At 30.9% G+C, this 17,203-nt stretch overlaps 1 protein-coding gene across 1 annotated transcript; it reads left to right on the top strand.

The window, feature by feature from the left end:
* The first annotated feature begins 4,846 nt into the window (after nt 1–4,846).
* On the top strand, nt 4,847–13,029 carry LOC133880401 (NADH--cytochrome b5 reductase 1-like). Its single transcript, XM_062319348.1, has 9 exons — nt 4,847–5,006; nt 6,074–6,215; nt 7,702–7,792; nt 7,868–7,945; nt 9,646–9,726; nt 9,903–9,992; nt 11,716–11,781; nt 12,600–12,686; nt 12,783–13,029. Exons 1-9 carry the CDS (start codon nt 4,886–4,888, stop codon nt 12,873–12,875), a joined length of 849 nt encoding a protein of 282 aa, XP_062175332.1. The 5' UTR covers nt 4,847–4,885; the 3' UTR covers nt 12,876–13,029.
* The last annotated feature ends 4,174 nt before the right edge of the window (nt 13,030–17,203 follow it).

Below are 17,203 nucleotides of genomic sequence, written 5' to 3'. Positions count from 1 at the left end.
GGATTTTTCTCAGTGCGTAAATGGAAAATCCAGGGCAAATCGAAGACATATTTATAAGCCATGCACTGACCGACGTACCTAAATGGATAATAGATCAATTAAAAAAAATAAAAAATAAAAACAAAAATAAAAGCATGCAAACCAACAGTTTAAATAAGGCGGTGCCGTTGAAGACTGGCTTGGTTTAATTGCTGTGCCGGTGTTGTGGGTGTACCGAGCTATGGCGGAAGAAAAGAGAAGAATGAGAAGACCGGAGATAATTGAAGTTGGCTTAGACATCCAAATGAGCTGTAGTTGATGGCTTAGGACCTTGGGGAAATAAACCGAATGGGGATAGCCAGGAATGGATGCTAGTTAATGCATCGAAATTGAAGAGAAAGGCGAATATATGAATTAAACGCAGTTTCTTTTGGGAACAAACTCAGGGCTCGAGAATGACAGGCACAGAGAGAGCATCCTTTGTATGAACTATGAAGGTGTTTTGCTTTTACGCTTCCCATCATGCCTTGTCTTGTCAACAAAAACATTTTTGTCTTCTCAAGCACTGCTCATATTTACTGCCCTCTCTAATTAATTTACTGCATCGTTAAACAAAATTGCAAAAGTGATCCGTTTAAGAGTGTTTAAAAATTGCAAAAGTGATCCGTTTAAGAGTGTTTAAAAATGAGAAAAAATCTGTTGCGTCGTTTGTGTATTCGATTTCGATTTTTTTTTACTATATTTTACTACATGAAAGCCAAAAAAGAAAATAATAATTTTAAAAAGATATTTAAATGATTTAGATATTTTTATATTATATTTATAAAATATGTTTGGGAGCGTAAATTAAAGTAATAAAATTCCTGAAACCATATTTGAGTGCTAACTGTATGATAGTGTTTTTTCAATGAAAATTATGTTACAAAATTATTAGAATTATGAAAATTAGTGTGAAAATAAAAATATAAAATATAAAAAAATAGAAATTGGTTTTTTTATTTTGGTTTTGTTTATATAAATTTCGGTTATTAATAATTGTTTTTTTAAAATTTTTTCTATAGTTTTTTTTCTTCTAGTTATAGCATACAATGATTGAGTTCTTATACTTAACCTAATTTACAAATTGTTTTATATGGTGTAAAAATTAAGGATAAATACATCGTTAATTTCTGAGGTATATTATAATTACAGATCAATTTTTATGATTTAAAAAATTAATGGGAAGACCTTGTAGTAAATTAGAATTATAAATCGATACATGAAGTCAAATTTCGTTAAAAATTTTGATAAATTTTGTTAAATGTCACGTCAGCACCATAAATCGAGCTTAATTCACACTCAAAATAAAATTAACAAACCAAATGTATGCCTCACGATTCACATTTTATCAATAATTATATAAACAAATAACTTAAATACAAAACATTTTTAAAAATACAAAAACGGTTTTCAAATTAAACAAAAAATTACCGTCTAAAAAATTCTATCAAACAAAGCTTAGGGACAATTCCTTAGATTGTTATATTACTACCAAATAACTTTTAATAACATAACATTAAAAATCCTTTACTTTTAATATTACATTATTTTAATTATATAATAAACATATAACAATCTATTAAATAATAACCTTTTGTTTTGTTTTTTTGGGTGATACTGTAAGGCGCAGATCTTTTTGGTTTCTTATATCCGTACAAGCTACCACGATGATTTGACGTGTAGAGGCCCCCACACCAAACCCATCAAATCAAATCTTTGCCTCAGTCCAAGTAGTACCACTGCTCAGCCTCTATGCCTCCCATCGAGTAGTGCTAGGGAGAAGCATTATTTCCGGAATTCATCCGGAAATATTGCTTGGCCATGGCAAAATTGTAATATAATAATATTACAATTTTGCCATGGCCAAGCAATATTTCCGGATGAATTCCGGAAATAATGGACCTGTTTGGTAAGTTGTGGAAAATGGGATGTTTTATTTGAATAGTAGTAATAAATGATTGATGTGATATAGAATTTGAGAATGTTTTATAGAAAAGTGAAAAAGTTTTGTTTTGTAGTGAGTTTTTTTATTTGAATAGTAATAAAAAATTATTGATGTGATGTAAAAAGTGTAAAAAAGTTGGAATGTTTTTGATTTGATTTTTTTGGGAGAAGTGAAATGGAAATTGAAATGGGATGGATTGGTTACCAAACAGCTCCAATGCTTCTCTCAATCATTACCCGCCTCCCATCACCCCTTCACTTAGATCCTTTCCCTCTGCCTTCTCTCTTCCTCTTACGTGTCTTCTACCCGTCATGCCCACGTCACACTTCCCCTCCTCCCACCCCAATACGCTTTGTCAAACACTTGGGACAAATTAAAATATCTATCTACATTAAAAGAAAAATCATCACAACCTGTTACCAAACCTTCCAATTCACAAGTTCCAAATGAAAATCGCAATTTATTTCCCTCGCTTAGATTTTAATTCACTACAGAAAACAATTCACACTTCTTTCTTTTTGTAATGAACTCCAAAAGAATCCACAACCACACCTATAAATTCAGCTTTAGATATCTACTTCTTACATTTTCATAATCACAAGCTTCAAATTTATTTATTATTATTTTTTTATCTATTAAATTTTATTTTTATTTCTTTTTCTTACTTTTATCAGAAACTTCAATTAACCTTCTCAGAATTGTTATTGTTTTTACAATTATACCTACAGACTTCAAACTCTCAATTTCATGTATCTATCTTTTAATTTTACTTATCTTGTAAGATTTTTCATCGAATCCTATCAAAATTTATAAAATACTACTTTTTTTTATTAAAAAAAAAATTAAAAGATAGATACAATTCTTCCTGATCAATATCTAAATCCTTACAATTTTTTTTCCCTTCATAAAAAAGAGGGGTGTTTTGGGAATTTTGACACCCCTCTGTTATGATTTTACTAAAAATTTTAACAGAATGATGAAATTGAAAAAAACTGAAAAAATTAATACACTAAATTGAGAGTTAATACACTTGAATCCTAACAATTTTTTTCCCCTCATAAAAATGAGGGTTATTTTGGAAATTTCTACACCCATCGGTTATGATTTTACGAAAAATCATAACGGAATGGTGAAATTAAAAAAGATTGAAAAATGAATACACTAAATTAAAAGTTTTTGAAGTTTAAAAAGTAATTGTAATTAAAATTGAAGATTAGAGGGTTAAGTAAAAAATTTTCCATTTTTTTTTATAAAATATAAAAAAATAATATTTTAATGTAATGTAGCACTAATAGACGTAGCATAATTGGACAAAAAAAAAAAATGCACGAAATGACAAATTTCAAATCCGCAAAAAATTTAAGCTGTCAAAGTAAATTTTTAAAATCTAAGAAAGTGAATTTGTGTTTGTATTTATTTTTTTTGGTTATTTTCAAGTAAGATTGTGAAATCAAGATATGGATTTCATCTAAAACATTAGGGTTTAAAAAAACACTAAAAATTTGCCTAAAATAATTTCAAAATCGTTTAGAATAAACCCTAATAGATACCTAATATATATACTAAAATATGTCCAAAATGCCTATTACCTAATATTCTGATAGCAAATAATAACAGTATTCAATAATTACAATAACCGCGCGAATACTAATCGCATGATGTGAATGCGGACATGACCTAGGGAACTTCACAGCAAGGCAGCCTATAGACACTTGACCCCTCCGGTCACTACTAGTACTACTCGCTACCTAGCCCACAAACATGAAAAACAATGGATAAAAGGGGAATAAGGAAAACATTCGCTTCATTTCTCTCCTGCACAAATACACTACTTCAAGTTTTTTTTTTTTTTTTTCAAAAGAAGACACTAATTCAGGCATTAAAATATCTACCACCGACTGCTCGCCCCGACAACCTTTTATGCCTTCTCTTTTAATTCCTTTGTAGACGTCTTGAAGGCCCAATTAGCAACCTATGAAATTATGTACCCACGAGGTTGTTCAGTTTTTTCTATTTACATTTCTAGGCATAGTTTGAAAATAGCAAGATTATAGCTAGGTATCATGAAGATGCTGAGATGGCTAAAAATACTACAATTATTTAGGACAAAATACGTTACCTACCCTACCAATTGTTCTACTAATTTTACCCAAAGAAGCAGGAACAAAACCAAAATACATACATATATATATATATATATATATATATATATATATATGTATTTTAATTCACTTGCCTCATAGGTGCTAGTAGGACAATCAACTTGTAAGAATTTGAGTCACAAGACCCAACATGTCAGCATTATAAAAAGAGATATGTTACCTTACATTTTTTAGGAGTAATTGGTGCACAACGATATTGTCTAAGTTGTGCAATGCTGTTGTGTAAGAATATTTTTCCTTATTTTTTGGGTTTATCTATTGTTCATTTTCATACAACTTTTTTACAAATCAATAATTGATTTGTTAAATTTACTGAGAGTCTCATAGATCCAGTAATTAATTTCTAAAAGAGATCTAAGTGAGAATGCAAATAAGCATTTATCTTATAAAAATCTTTCTTTGAATAAATTAAGCTTAGGGTTTAATTTAATTTGGCCAAAATCTTTTTTTCCTTCTTTTTTGGAAATTAATTCCCAAAATAATTGTCAAATATGTCATGTAAGTTCTGATTGGCTATGATTGATTTATTTATGGGTTTGTCCCAAAAAGCCTTTTTTATGATCCCTTACTTCATTCCCTGGTAAAAAATCTTGGAATCCATAAAGGGGGGAGGGACAAGAATGAGAAGAACAAGTAAAGCATAAGGTGGAAAGAGGTATTTAATTAATTAATTATATATACGCACCCATATGATATGAAATTGTAATCCATTGGAAAAACGTTGAAGTTACCGTTTGAGGTGAGCTTTCAGTCTCTCAACATGTTTAAGTTACCGTTTGAGTTCATGCAATTACCCGATGCCGAGCTGCGAGGGCTAGCCGTTGCTCTTGCTTTGGTTGGCATTTCTGCTGGCTTTTTATATTACGCCAACATAAACAGAGGTATGACTTAGCATCTTCTCATATTTGTATCTGGGCATATTTGATGGGATACCATTTTCAAAAAATAATAAAGAAAAATGAAAAGAAAAGAAAAGAAACTTTGATAATGAAATGACGATATTTAGTTTAATTTATATGAGTATTATTATTATTATTTTGACACGTCCACACAAGAGGGGGGAATGGAGAATCGAAATAGTGACCTCCGCTTCATGAGGTGTATTCCCCAACCGATTGAGCTACCCCTTGTGAATTATATGAGTATTATTATAATAAGGTTTTCATGAAATAGTTTTGTTTGATTAAAAGCATTAATACAAGTGCAAGGTATTGTAGTTAGTGACATTTAGGCCCAAATTCTTAAGCTAAAACTTTTAAATTAAATGATGTCTCAACATGTTATATTAAGGCCTCATTTGAAGGGTTAGACGAGGCAAGGGAGCTCATGGTTCGATGTCCATATTTAGGAGAAAAGTGCAATTTTAAACAAAATTACAAAAAAAAATGTGTTGTTTGGGAGTGCAATTTGCGTTTTTAAACAAAAGTGCAATTTGCGTTTTTAAATTGCAGGCTAGGGGATACATTTCTAAAAACACACGGCTTTAAATGCTAATTTTAAGCTGCGATTTTAAAGGACAAATCACAATTTTACTAAACGTTTAACTACCTTTTTAAGATTCATGTTTCTAAATCCAAATCGTACATTTTGAAATCGCCATTTTTTAAATTATACTTTTTAGAAGCACAGATTCAAACGGATTCATAGTATATATGAACATACTGGTATGGAAGACTCATATATGAAGGAGATTGTTGGAGGATACACCTGTGAATAAATTCTATGATGTTTTTGCACGGCCTTTGGATCTTTCACTATACTTTGTTTCTCGTATTCTTGGAGGTTGTCAACTCCACATTCATTTTCTGGCTTTTTTTGTAGTTTTGTACATGCCTGGTGCAACATGGAAATTATCAAACAAAACAATCATTATTCATTGTTTGTTTTTCTAATTGTCTTAATTCTTGTTTGCCCAAAAACTGATTACTTGAATGATATGTCTTTCTAGGTTGCTTAAATCCTAAGAAGTTCATTGAATTCAAACTTGTTAAGAAAACTCGGCTGAGCCACGATACTGCAAAGTTCAGATTTGCTCTTCCTACAGCTTCTTCAGTATTGGGTCTTCCTGTCGGACAACATGTACTTTGCAGGTTCAAGTAACTGCCTCTGTTAGTTTCTACACTTCAGGAGTTTTTGCTCCGTTTGTTTCGACGTAAAATGTTTTTAAAAAAATGTTTTTCAACAAAATGTTTTCAGCGAACCACGACTAAGGTCAATAAGAGTAGTTTGGCTGCCCCAAACCAGTTATAAGGGTGGCTTTTTTTTTTTTTTTTTTTTTTTTAAGGGATAATTATACCATTGGTTATTGAGCATGCCATAATTACAAATCACTCCCTATGGTTTAAAAAGTTCAAGGGAGGTCTTTGTGGTAAACTATAATTACAAATCGATTCCTGAAGTTAAATTTCGTTAAATTTTTTGACAGATTCTGTTAAATGCCACGTCAGCGTCACATCAAATCAATAGATAGCGACACATGTCCATTTTAATAAAAAAAATATAAATTTATTAAAAAAATAAACTTAATTTTTTTAAAAAAAAAACAAAAACAAAAAAGGGAAGGGGGTGTCTTGGCCACCCCCGGCCACCTTTAGGGGTGGCCGCAGCCTCCCTAGAAGGTCCAGGGGTGGCCAAAGGCCACCCTAGAAGGTCCTTAGGGCCACCCCACCTTTTTTTTTTTTTTTTTAATAAGTTTATTTATTTCTTTTTTAATAAATTTATATTTTTTTATTCAGATGGACATGTGTCGCCATCTTATTGGTTTGGTGTGGCACTGACGTGGCATTTAACAGAATCTGTTAAATTTTTTAATAGAATTTGACTCAATGGATCAATTTGTAATTATAGGGACCAATGGTGCAAGTATCCATTTTTTTATAATGTTTTTAATATTTTTAGTTTTCTATCTTTTCTTTTATTATTTTTAATGAAGCATAGACCACGTGTTAGTATTTTTAAGGCATTGACGTGGATTTCCGTCAATATATGAATGGAAGTTGAAAGCATGTATCATCTCTTTTACCATTTGCCTTACAAAATAAAACATAGGCAGGAAAAAAAATCAAGTTGTCAAACCATATAAGGGTGAAAGGTATTTAACCCTTTTAAAAAAGGGATTATTTTTATTTCTTATTTTTATATTATTCAATATAAATTATTATCTAGATATATATTTATTATTTATTCTTTATAGTAAATTCTATTTGTTATAATAGAATTGTTTATATTATATATTAAAATTAAATTATATATTCATTTGCTCTCTTTATTTTTTCTCAGAAATTATGATCAAGGATAACCATTTAATGGAAATTAAAGAAAGTTTTTGGTTAGCCGAAAACGTTTTCAAATGGACTGAGATTTTTGGTCGTACCAAATATTGAAAAATTGAAAAAATGACCTTCAAAAAACTTTTAATGTCGAAACAAACAGAACCTTAAAGTTCTCCTTTGATTATCTATATATGTTTATGGAGCTTAACCGAACCAAGCTTGTTCACGAGTGACCTTGTTCATTTACAGTCGTAATGACGAGTGATAATACTAAAAACAGTTTGTGTTCCATTTAGTTAAGCAGGGGAAAGGACAGTAAAGGTGAAGAAGTCATTGCACCATACACCCCAATCACTTTGGACTCTGATGTTGGTTACTTTGAATTTGTTGTAAAGGTATGTGATGTCCCACCTCTCCCATAATGTTTTTCAGTTGGAACTCAGTTTCTTATTTGATTTTTCCTGTGAAAGATGTATCCCGAGGGAAAAATGTCCCACCATTTCAGAGAGATGCAAGAAGGTGATTGCCTGCCTGTTAAAGGCCCCCAGGTACATGGTATATTTATGGAGATAATCACATGTTAAGCAATATATGTAATCAATAAATCTAACATTACTCTTCCTCAAAATATGTTGTCAAGTAAATTTTCCAATCAGTCATTGTTACTGGAAGAAGTTTGAGATACATGCAGGTTTAATTACAGCACTAGTATTTATAATAATTTATTTGATCCAAAAATACTCTACGCCTTTTGAGCTAAGGGTCCGTTTGGGTTTGCGATTTCAAAAAGTGCGATTTGAAAAAAGTGATTTTTAAAAACGCAGTTAAGCGTTTGGCAAAATCGTAGTTTAGCCTTTAAAATCGCGAATTTACCTTTAAAATTCTGCGTTTTCAAAAAAACACCATCTTATCTGCGATTTGAAAAGCAGATTTTTTGCGTTTTCAAATCGCAATTCTTAAAAACTCAGTTCTCAAACGATCTATGTTCTGCGATTTGATTTAAAATTGCACTTATTGTCTACGAAATCGCAATCCCAAACGCACCCTAAACAAACAAACCCTGCTTTGGGAATTATTCTTGCTTTTTTTTTTTTAAACTCATTTTTGGGAATTATTCTAATTGCATGTAATTCAAACAGCCAATTATAGGAAATAAATTTCGCTTTCGTTTGCTTGCACGAAAATCCAGTCTTTGAAATTAAACCAGTCATAATAAACTAGTAACACTCGAAACAACATTAGGTCCTGAAAGCAGCCACCAAATTTCCAACAATTAACTAGTGCTAGATTTTTCAATACAAAGTGGCCATCTGTCAGTTCTTTGCCATGAAATTAAAGAAAAAATGGTTGTCAAGAACAAGAAAATAAGAAAATGATAAAAAAAAAAATATAAATTAAATAAATATAAATAAATCCAAGGAAAAATAGTGATTTAAGATATACCAAAATTAGGGAAACATCCTAAAAGAAGATATCAAACAACCCATCACAAGTCCTTAGAAACCAAAATTGGCAATAAGAAAACTCCACAGAATTTAGATATGCAGGACAATAAAGTATAACACGGATGGCTCTAATAATTCCGGACAGCAATTAAGCCACTGGGAGCTCAATATCAGTTGCCACCACCGGGGCCCGGAAGTGTTCCTCTTCCTCCTTGGGAGTGTGGATGGTAACCAGATCGGGTATGGGCTTGGTGGGGCCGACCTTTCCCTTAGGATCCCAATCAAGCATGATCTTGACCTTGATACCAAGCACCCCCTGTATGACAATTTGATAAGAAACAGAATCACTATATAGAAAAAAAATGTGATTATCACATGCATTTTAAACTACTGTTAAGCGAGATAATCACATGCTAAGAGAGACAAAGTTTTCTTCCAAACTAAGTTGTAAGAAATTCTTTCAGTTTAATCTATAAATCACATGTATTTTAAACACATATATGAATCATAATATAACACTGCTATATATAGTTTATCAATGAAAAATTAATGGTTCTGAGTTTCCATTCAAAATGCAGTTACAAATTGTTAGAACGGTTTTCGGTATGATGTGAACCGCATGTTCTTAGATGTTCTTCATGCTCTCACGATCAGTGCCAAACAACTAAAATTAAGATACCATGCCGGGGGTCTCTTAAATACAGTTGGGATTTCACGTTTTGTTTACAAATACATTCATTAGAACCTAAACTTTCTAATTTCTTTGTTTGAGCATTTTAATATCAAATTTTCATGCTTGAAAGGGGCATTTTAAATACAAACCTGGCCAAGCTCGAGCTTTTGGAATGCTTGCTGGTGGCTCTGGCATAACCCCGATGTTTCAGGTACATATGTGAGCTTTTAAAAAGCAAGAACTTTTGTCTTCTGACTTCTTCTTGCTTATGGTTATTGTTATTGTTCTTTTATTTTGTTTTTTGTTTTTTTCAAGCATTAGCTGGTTTCAAGGTTCTCATATCTACTTCTCTTTCTTTGTCTCTTTGTCCACCTTTTGGGGCTCCAGCTCATTCAAGCCATACTAAAAAACCCAAAAGATAAGACCAATGTGCATCTTATTTATGCCAACGTCACGGCGGATGACATTCTCTTGAAGGTAATTTGGCTTGCTTCACTTTCTTTTATGTACTTTAAATGTAACTTCATTTCAATTAAATATTTCACATACATAAATGAGAGTGTTAAAGTATTAATTCAATTGATTAAATTTACCTATTCCTATTAGCTTAAGCTTTTGAGATAAGTGGTGATTTAACAATTTCTAAATCATTAATCTTTATGCAAGAAAGCAACTCTTAATCTTAAATCAGAAACAGTAACTTTGTCTACAACCTCTTCATCTTTGCACACTTGCATATGATTACTGGAGTTTTCTCTTCCATCCAAATATGATATGTAAAAGGCCTTCCAAACCAGTTGAACAACACCACAATAAAAGCCAGACCCTTTCAAGCCTTTGACATCCAATAGAGCTCAACCAAACAGTTTTGTAGTAATCTCCTCCAAATCATTCAGGAAACATACTCATAAAAAAGGTGATTTCTGGTTTCCATAAATAATCCCCTCAAATATTGCAGACAATGATCCCATTATAGCCCCTCAAATCAAACTGTCTTCAGTGGAGACCCTATTTTAAATAGTTAACTAGGCAATAGAAGAGTGCCCTGGAACAGTTTTCAGAGACCAGATGACTCTCCAACAAAGAACTCTAGAAATTGAACCTATTACTACAAACCAAGTAGCTGAACATAAACTCCTGATTTGAGGATTCCTAAGCAGCTGAATCTTCATCAATAAGCAAATTTAAGCATTTGCATTTATACATCAACCAAAACTTCAGATCTAGCAGGTTGTCAGTGCCAGCTACCTGCTAAGTAACACTTTAGACAGTAACCCTCAAAATTGTTCTTTGACCACATTTTTACATAAGAGGTCCGTCTGAGTGCCAATATCATGGAAAAGAAAAATTTGACTCCCCATTGCCAATCTACTGCTTAAGAACGGGCCCTGCTACCTCTTAACCCTAGGAGACACACAGAGCTTTGAACACCAACAAGAAACTTCTCACATTCTCCATATGGCCACAAAAGTATTGGTCTATTGGCATTTGAGGGGAGGTTATCAATCCTTTTGCTTCCATTAAGCAGCTTTAACATCTTTAAAAATGCATATATAATATGACAATGAATCTGCGAGCTTTGACAGCATTGGAATCTATGAAAATCCTGCCTGTTTAGCTTTACTAGTTGAATAAGTGACAATATGAAATCCAGAGCTTAAAAGCAGATTTGTCTTTGCCTTCTTAAGTTTTCATCCTTGTCATTGGTTTTTGCATGTTTAACTCTAGTTTTTTCCACTTCAATACTAGGAAGAACTGAAGAAGTAATTATCACCAAGAGTCCAAGAAAACTGCCTTGATGCACAACATGGTCTTTCTGATCTATTTTTTGTATATGCTGTAGCTATTATATCTGTTCAAAAGTCTCTAAATCATGTTTCCTTCTGCAACCAATTTACTTACATATAAAAGACGATGGACCAAATCTATAAGAAATTACCCGATATCTTTGTCTCTATGTAAGGCAAACATGCTGAGAACACATCATGGTGGCTCACTTTTTAAGTTATTTATGATAGATAGGCAGGCCTTAGTATTCCTATTTCTTTTCAATATGAGACAAAGTCAGATCTCTTTCTTTAAAGCTTTTCTCCTAATTTTCAATTAAAATCAATACTTTATTGTAATACAGAAAGTCTTCAACTTCTGTTTTATCTGATGTACTATTGATGGGAATGGATTTGTTCTGGACTTTCTGCAGGAAGAGCTAGATGCCTTCGCTAGCAAATTTCCTAGCCGCTTCAAAGTCTATTATGTTTTGAATCAGGTCGGTTCATTTGCTACGACATTTCTTTTAAATTTCTTTTTCCTCTTATTTTTCGGTGCTTTAGGTAACACTAGTCAAAGATATCCACTTAGCGTGTATATGTGTCAAATGTGTTAATAAAATGACTACGCACATTTAGCCCACAACACAAGAATCTTGCAAGACAACAAAGGGTCAGAGTGGCGCGCTGTTGGGGTGATGGCACCACCTCCAGTGCTATAGTCAGTAACAAAATGAGGGGAAAATGAGCTTAAAAGAGATATATGAGAATAGTAGAGCATATCCAAGCCTAGTCTCCTCTTGGCCTTATATAGGCTAAGTCTTGTTTTGGTCGTGTGTTTGAGTAAGGGAATTGTCATCAATTAATCCCTTGCTTTTGTCTGTCGAATCGTCGATCATGCTAGAGATTTTCCTTTGTGATCTGCCCTTGACTTTGGTAATTTTTGCCTTTCTTGGATGCTCAACGGATACTGCTTTCTTGGGAAGGGTTGATATCAATAGAATATCAACAGTTCCCCATTCCCTTGGGCTACTAGTGTAGGCCAATGAAAATTACGTCTGAGGCCATGGGCCTCCATTTCAGCAGTTCTATGAGCCTCCATTCCAAAATGTCTGCTGACTCATCTGAAATTTGCAACAAATTATCCAATTGGAGGATGAGTATGAGACCTTCAATGCTTACACCCTGCCCCGAGGAAGTAAAAGGAAAAATTATACATCTTGCCCCATTTTAGTTAACATTTATATTTCCTTTCATAGCTTAGTCGTTAGTAGCAAAATGTTTATCACTGATACTCACTCTAACCCATTATTGCCAGCCTCCTGTGCCATGGAATGGTGGCACTGGATTTGTATCCAAGGAAATGATTCAAACTCATTGCCCCGCACCAGCCAAAGATATTCAGGTTGGTATAAAATATTTAATTCCAAAATGTCATGCCACTTGAATTGTTTGTTTAGTAGAATCACAATTCATTGAGCTTAAAACTGATTGTTTGCAGATACTGAGGTGCGGCCCACCAGCCATGAACAAGGCTATGGCAGCTCACCTGAATGCGCTTGGATATACATTAAGGATGCAGTTCGAGTTCTAATTTATTAATACTTGTCCTTTTTTTTTTCTTTCTTTTTTCAGTATGTGTTTTTTTATATATGTAGAACTGGATCTAAATTCCTTCAAAGCATTTGAAGCTGTCCCTAAAAAAACAATTTCACAAAATAACAAAATAATTTGTTAAGAATGATAAATATATAGTATACATTAAGAAAAAAAGAAGGCCAATGGCGTTTATTAAAAAAAAAAAAAAAAAATTACACCTATCAAGACCATGTTTGTTTATTTATTTATTTTTCGGTATTTGTTTTTTTTATAGATAAAAGTACACATACACTCCCAAACTACTAATCATATATATATATAAAAGCCGAGTTTTTCCTTAGAATGGCATAGAATAGTGACACGTGGCATGAACTCATACTTTTTATTGACTAAACCGGTCTTTTAAATAAAATTGAACCGGTCAATTTAATCTTTCCCTCTCTCTCTATTAATGATACAAGTAGCCTCTCTCTCTCTCAATTAATGATATAAGTATGACTCTTTGGTATTTTTATATTTTTGGTTGAAATCTAAATATAACCGGTCTATTTAATCTCTCCCTTTCTCTCTCTCTCTCTCTCTATTAATGATACAAGTAGCCTCTCTCTCTCTCTCAATTAATGATTTAAGTATGACTCTTTGGTATTTTTATATTTTTGGTTGAAATCTAAATATAATCGGTCTATTTAATCTCTCTCTCTCTCTCTATCATATCATATATCATATATATATATATATATATATATATAAAAGCTGAGTTTTTCCTTAGAATGACATAGAATAGTGACACGTGGCATGAACCCATACTTTTTATTGACTAAACCGGTCATTTAAATACTGAACCGGTCTTTTAAATAAAATTGAACCGGTCTATTTAATCTCTCCCTCTCTCTCTATTAATGATACAAGTAGCCTCTCTCTCTCTCTCTCTCAATTAATGATATAAGTATGACTTTTTGGTATTTTTATATTTTTGGTTGAAATCTAAATATAATCTATCTATTTAATCTCTCACTTTCTCTCTCTCTCTCTCTCTCTCTCTCTCTCTCTCTCTCTCTATTAATGATACAAGTAGTCTCTCTCTCAATTAATGATTTAAGTATGACTCTTTGGTATTTTTATATTTTTGGTTGAAATCTAAATATAACCGGTCTATTTAATCTCTCTCTCTCTCTCTCTATTAATGATACAAGTAGCTTCTCTCTCTCAATTAATGATTTAAGTATGACAATTTGGTATTTTTATATTTTTGGTTGAAATCTAAATATGTTTCCATTTTGTTTGTGAAATTTATGATTGAACAATTCTTCATTTGAATGTTTATGAGATTTTTTTTGTTCATTTAATTTCTATGAATTAAACTAAAAATAAGGGTCTTATATATTAATTCATTTAAATGTTTTATGAGATATTTGTTTTTCTTTTATGTGATTTTTACGATTTTCACTGTCAAAAAATGCAAAATTTTATTTGATTGTTGTGCACAAAAGGAATATAAATGCTTTTAAAACACTAAAGAGTTAATTAAGCATTAAATTTGATTTTTTTTTTTTTAATTTTCAAAATTATATGGATTTGAAATTTGTGATTGAACAATTCTTCATTTGAATGTTTATGAGATTTTTTTTTTTGTTCATTTGCTTTTTCGAATGTTTAGAATTATATAGGATTGGAATATAATAGGTATCACACCAACATTAAAAAGAATTCCTACTAATTTTCTATTCTATATTTTGATAATCAAAATCGTGGTTTTCTTCTTACTATTTTTCTTTTTCATACTTATTTTCATTCTAAACTACACCTATGTGAACAAATATTTTAACATGTTTTAATTTACATGAATTAAACTAAAAATAAAGGCCTTATGTATTAATTCATTTAAATGTTTTATGAGATGATTGTTTTTCTTTTATGTGATTTTTACGATTTTCAATTATTTTTTGCAAGTGTTATTCTGCTTTTGAAAGTCAAAAAATGTAAAATTTTATTTGATTATTGCACACAAAAGGAATATAAATGCTTTTAAAACACTAAAGAGTTAATTAAGCATTAAATTTGAAATGTTTTTTTTTTCTTTTTTTAATGTTCAAAATTATATGGATTTTATTTTTATTGAAACATATCATATTATATCATATATATTTAAAAGCCGAGTTCCAACTTAGAGTTGACCTAGAATTAGGACACGTGACATAAATCCATACTTTTTAAATATTGAGCCGGCCATTTGAGTAAAAAACTGGTAATTTAAGTAAAACTAAACCAGTCTGTGTATTTCAAGTAAATAAATGGTGCATTTAATATGACTAATTAACTATCTTATATTAAATAAAAAATGAATATATTTAAAAGCCGAGTTCCAACTTAGAGTTGGCCTAGAATTAGGACACGTGACATAAATCCATACTTTTTAAATATTGAACCGGCCATTTGAGTAAAAAACTGGTAATTTAAGTAAAACTAAACCAGTCTGTGTATTTCAAGTAAATAAATGGTGCATTTAATATGACTAATTAACTATCTTATATTGAATAAAAAATGAATAGAAACGTCAAATTTTTTTTGTCATTAAATCCTCACTAATTTCTACCTCTTTCTCTTCCTTTAAGTAAAACTAGAAAAAAAAAAAAAAAAAAAAAAAAAAGTAAAATTGAACTGCTCCATGTATTTCAAGTGAAATAAACGGTGCATTTAATATTCCTAATCAAATCTCTTCTATTGAATAGAAACATTTAATTTTGTTGTCATTAAATTCTCACTAATTTCTACCTCTCTCTCTCTCTCTCTCTCTCTCTCTCTTCCTTTAAGTAAAATTTTTTACTCCAATACCGTTTTCCCTCTTATTAAATGTCCGTTACAAACTAAACCTCAAAGAGTCAAATGTCAGTTTTTTTTTTTTCTTTGGAAAATGTCAAAAGTCACTCCAATATCTATGGCTTTCTCAAATAAATATATGGAGAAGTAATGGTTTGTGGTTATGCAAAACTGCAATGTTGTTTACATTACCAGAGAGTGGTGCTCAAAGCAAAGAGAGGAAAAAAAAAAAAAAAAAAAAAGAGTAAAATTGAACTGCTCCATATATTTCAAGTGAAATAAACGGTGCGTTTAATATTCCTAATCAAATCTCTTCCATTGAATAGAAAATGAATAGAAACATTTAATTTTGTTGTCATTAAATTCTCAGTAATTTCTACCTCTCTCTCTCTTCCTTCAAGTAAAATCTTTTACTCCAATACTGCTTCCCCTCCCACTAAATGTCCGTTACAAACTAAACCTCAAAGAGTCAAATGTCAGTTTTTTTTTTTTCTTTGGGAAATGTCAAAAGTCACTCTAATATCTCTCGCTTTCTCAAATAAATATATGGAGAAGTAATGGTTTGTGGCTATGCAAAACTGCAATGTTGTTTACATTACCGGAGAGTGGTGCTCAAAGTAAAGAGAGCGGAGTTTTTGCTATTGTTGGAACCTTTTTGTTTGTAATACTGCTATAGCCTTTTTTTTTTTAGTTTGCCTTTCAAGTTTGTCGGGGCTGTGTTCAATAAAATTGTAAATAATATGTTTGTATTTATTTTATATGCTTCTGTTTTTCTGATTTGATTTTCTATCCTTATTTTTGCATTGATAATTTATATTATTATTATTTTTTTGTTGGAAAAGTAGTTTCTTTTACGCTATATATAAGAATGATGGTCGAATTAAAAAATATCTATCTAACCGTAGTTTCCTTTTCTTTTCTTTTTTTTCTTTTTTTTTTCTTTTTTTTTTTTTTTCTTTTTCCTTTTCTAAATTTTACATTGAATTCAAGGAAACCATGGAGAGAGAGAGTTTACATTAATTGTTGTTTTGAGTACGAGGTATGACGATTTTTTAATTTATATTGTTCATTGATTTTTTTTTTTTCAATGTATAATGCACATTGTTAATGTGCTTAATTGATAGACAATATTGATTTTCAAGGTTTCATATGAACCAGAAAAATATATGGAAAATAAAACTTTAATTTATTCTATTGTTATTTTTCATTTTTCATTTTTTTTGTCTATATTTTCTATAGTTCTCTTATTTCATTTTCTCTCATTTTCTTATTCTTTTTCTTCTTTTATTTTTTTTTATTTTTTTTTATGTAATTAATATATTATTTTTCATTCAAATTGCTTATTTTATCTTTTGTAAATTTTACATTAAATTCAAGAAAATGATGGTGAGAAAGAGTTTCCTATGGTTGTTTTTTATACGGGGTATGATGATTTTTTAGCGTATTATGTTTATTAAGTAGTTTTTTATTACTTTGTGTAATATAAAAAAGATAACACTATTATAT

This window comes from Alnus glutinosa, chromosome 10 (genome assembly GCF_958979055.1).
Source record: "Alnus glutinosa chromosome 10, dhAlnGlut1.1, whole genome shotgun sequence".
Taxonomy (NCBI): Eukaryota; Viridiplantae; Streptophyta; class Magnoliopsida; order Fagales; family Betulaceae; genus Alnus; species Alnus glutinosa.
Note: the sequence above shows the minus strand (reverse complement) of the source record. Positions and strands in the feature narration are given on the sequence as shown.

Bases quoted from the DNA above. Each gene is read 5' to 3' on its own strand.
- LOC133880401 (XM_062319348.1), top strand. From the start codon at position 4,886: ATGTTTAAGTTACCGTTTGAGTTCATGCAATTACCCGATGCCGAGCTG. The intron at 5,007-6,073 runs GTATGACTTAGC...ATGTCTTTCTAG, and splicing joins TTACGCCAACATAAACAGAG to GTTGCTTAAATCCTAAGAAG. The intron at 12,687-12,782 runs GTTGGTATAAAA...GATTGTTTGCAG, and splicing joins CACCAGCCAAAGATATTCAG to ATACTGAGGTGCGGCCCACC.